This window comes from Triticum urartu, chromosome 3, assembly GCF_003073215.2.
Source record: "Triticum urartu cultivar G1812 chromosome 3, Tu2.1, whole genome shotgun sequence".
Lineage (NCBI taxonomy): Eukaryota > Viridiplantae > Streptophyta > Magnoliopsida > Poales > Poaceae > Triticum > Triticum urartu.
In genome coordinates this window covers 96,153,895-96,155,867 of record NC_053024.1, presented here as the reverse complement: position 1 = coordinate 96,155,867, position 1,973 = coordinate 96,153,895, and the positions used below count along the sequence as shown (strand labels likewise).

At 55.2% G+C, this 1,973-nt stretch overlaps 1 protein-coding gene across 1 annotated transcript; it reads right to left on the bottom strand.

Moving 5' to 3' along the window:
• Positions 1-201: 201 nt before the first annotated feature.
• Positions 202-1,094, bottom strand: LOC125548060. Its single transcript, XM_048711752.1, has one exon. The coding sequence runs from the start codon at positions 909-911 to the stop codon at positions 534-536; it is 378 nt and encodes a 125-aa protein (XP_048567709.1). The 5' UTR covers positions 912-1,094; the 3' UTR covers positions 202-533.
• Between the last annotated feature and the right edge of the window lie 879 nt (positions 1,095-1,973).

Genomic DNA, 1,973 nt, shown 5'->3' with positions numbered 1-1,973 from the left:
AGGAGGGGGTCGACAGGGACGCAAAGTCCCATGGGTTAATTATTGGTGAAGACGACGTGCAGTTGATGCAATCCACAGTGACCGGAGAAACATCAATCAGTGGTCATTTTTGCAGCTCGCGAGCATCTGAATTTGACAATCGACTGTGATTCCGCGGAGTTGGATTCAGCGTAACCACACCTTGCAGTAAAAGTAAAACACTGATGAGCAAACCGAAACTTAAATCATCAGCACAACCAAATTATTTTTGTACATTCATCATTCAGGTGCTACTGCTAGCTAGTTTTGCTCCAGAACTACTAGTAAGATTAAGTAAGCAGTCCCATCTCCATGGAATAATCAAGTTCAGGAAGGAGGGTCTGAAGGGGCCCTGTCCTAAATATTACCAGCCTCTTCTTGACTACGTAATGGGGTACAGTAACGGTCAACAGGACAGACAGAACAAACGAAAGCGTATGTACAGCTGTGCACAGACAGCGCGTCTCCCATGGCTCCGGCCGGCGAGCTGAGCCTGAGCTGCTCGGCTCCGCGCTCTACGGCTTGGCGTCGCCGTCGGGCGCGGCGGAGGCGAGGCGGGAGGCGATGGCGGAGTGGTACATGGCGTCGTGGAAGCTCTCCGTCTCCATCATCCGCACCCGCAGCTGCCGCGCCTTCTCCTCCGTCAGCACCCCGAACCGCCTCGCGCCCGCAGCACCAGCAGCAGCCCGCTCCTCCTCCGGCAGGGGCGCCGGCTGGGCGTCGATGTAGTCGGGCTGGCCCGACCACCCGAGCAGCGGCGCCCACCACTTCCCGTCGGCGCCGCGGAACCTGGCACCTCCGGTGGCCGCGGCGGCGCACGAGCAGGGCCGGCCGGCGCCCGGCGCCGCGGGGCGGGCGGAGAACGTGGCCGCGGGTCCCGAGGCCACCGCCATTGATTGGTTGCTTCGCGCCGCGAGAGGAAGAAGAAGAATCGGAGGATTCGCGGGTGGGTTTAATTCGCGATTCAGAGTAGAGGAGATGAGATGGATTGGGTTGGTCCGCTTCGCTGCTTTTGCTTGCTCGGAAAAGGTGGTGGGATGGGAATGGGATGGAACGGAGCCGAGAATGGTGGTGGGGTTAATAAAGCGGAGGGGGGCCAACGGGTGGATAAGGTTCGCGGGCTGGGCGGGGGAAGGGGATGGGCCGGGGCGGCCACGCGGCGCGAATCGCACGGGGCGCCCCTCGCCGTCGCTTTTACGGTGGGGGTGTGTGTGCGCCCGTGACCGTGGGCGTGTGGGCTTCGGCTCCTCGGGTCGTTTCGACCGGGCACGGCTGTCCCGTGGGCGGGGTGTTTCTCCTCTTTGAAATATCTCGAGAAGGTTGGGTGTCGGTACAGAAGAAAGCAAAGTGCCGTGAGCCCATGAAACCCACGAACAACGCAGCTTTCGTTTTCGATGAAGTAGAAGCCACAGTTTTCGGAGCGCGTCGCTGCTGAGGAAGAGAAGAGATACACCATTTGGAGATTCATTAAGCATTCGTGCAGTTGTTTTCTTGTGGAGCACTTGGGGTGAACCCACGCGCTGGGAGTCACACTGTTTGTTGGCCGTTCTAGAACACTTGCAAGTCCTTGGTTTCACGTACCGTCGACATACAAAAAGTTTGCCGACATCGAACTACATGCAGAATAACTATTCTTGTTGCTTGGAGACTGTAAATTCCATTGTGCTTGGAGACCGTAAGATCTATCTGATCTTTTTGACCATTAATGCATGAACGCGCAAAACGTGTGTCTAGTTTATGATGCAACTTTGGAGTAAACACACAATGCAATTGAGACAATATCGTCGTAGTACATTGGAAACACACAATGCAATTGAGACAAATGCAGCTCAAGAATGTTGTCAGCTGTACCCTTAGGCCTCCTTTGGTTTAGAGGAATTTCATAGAAATTCTAGAGGATGGAATTCTTATAGAATTTTTTCCTTTAGAGCCCTTTGGTTCATAGGAATGGATTC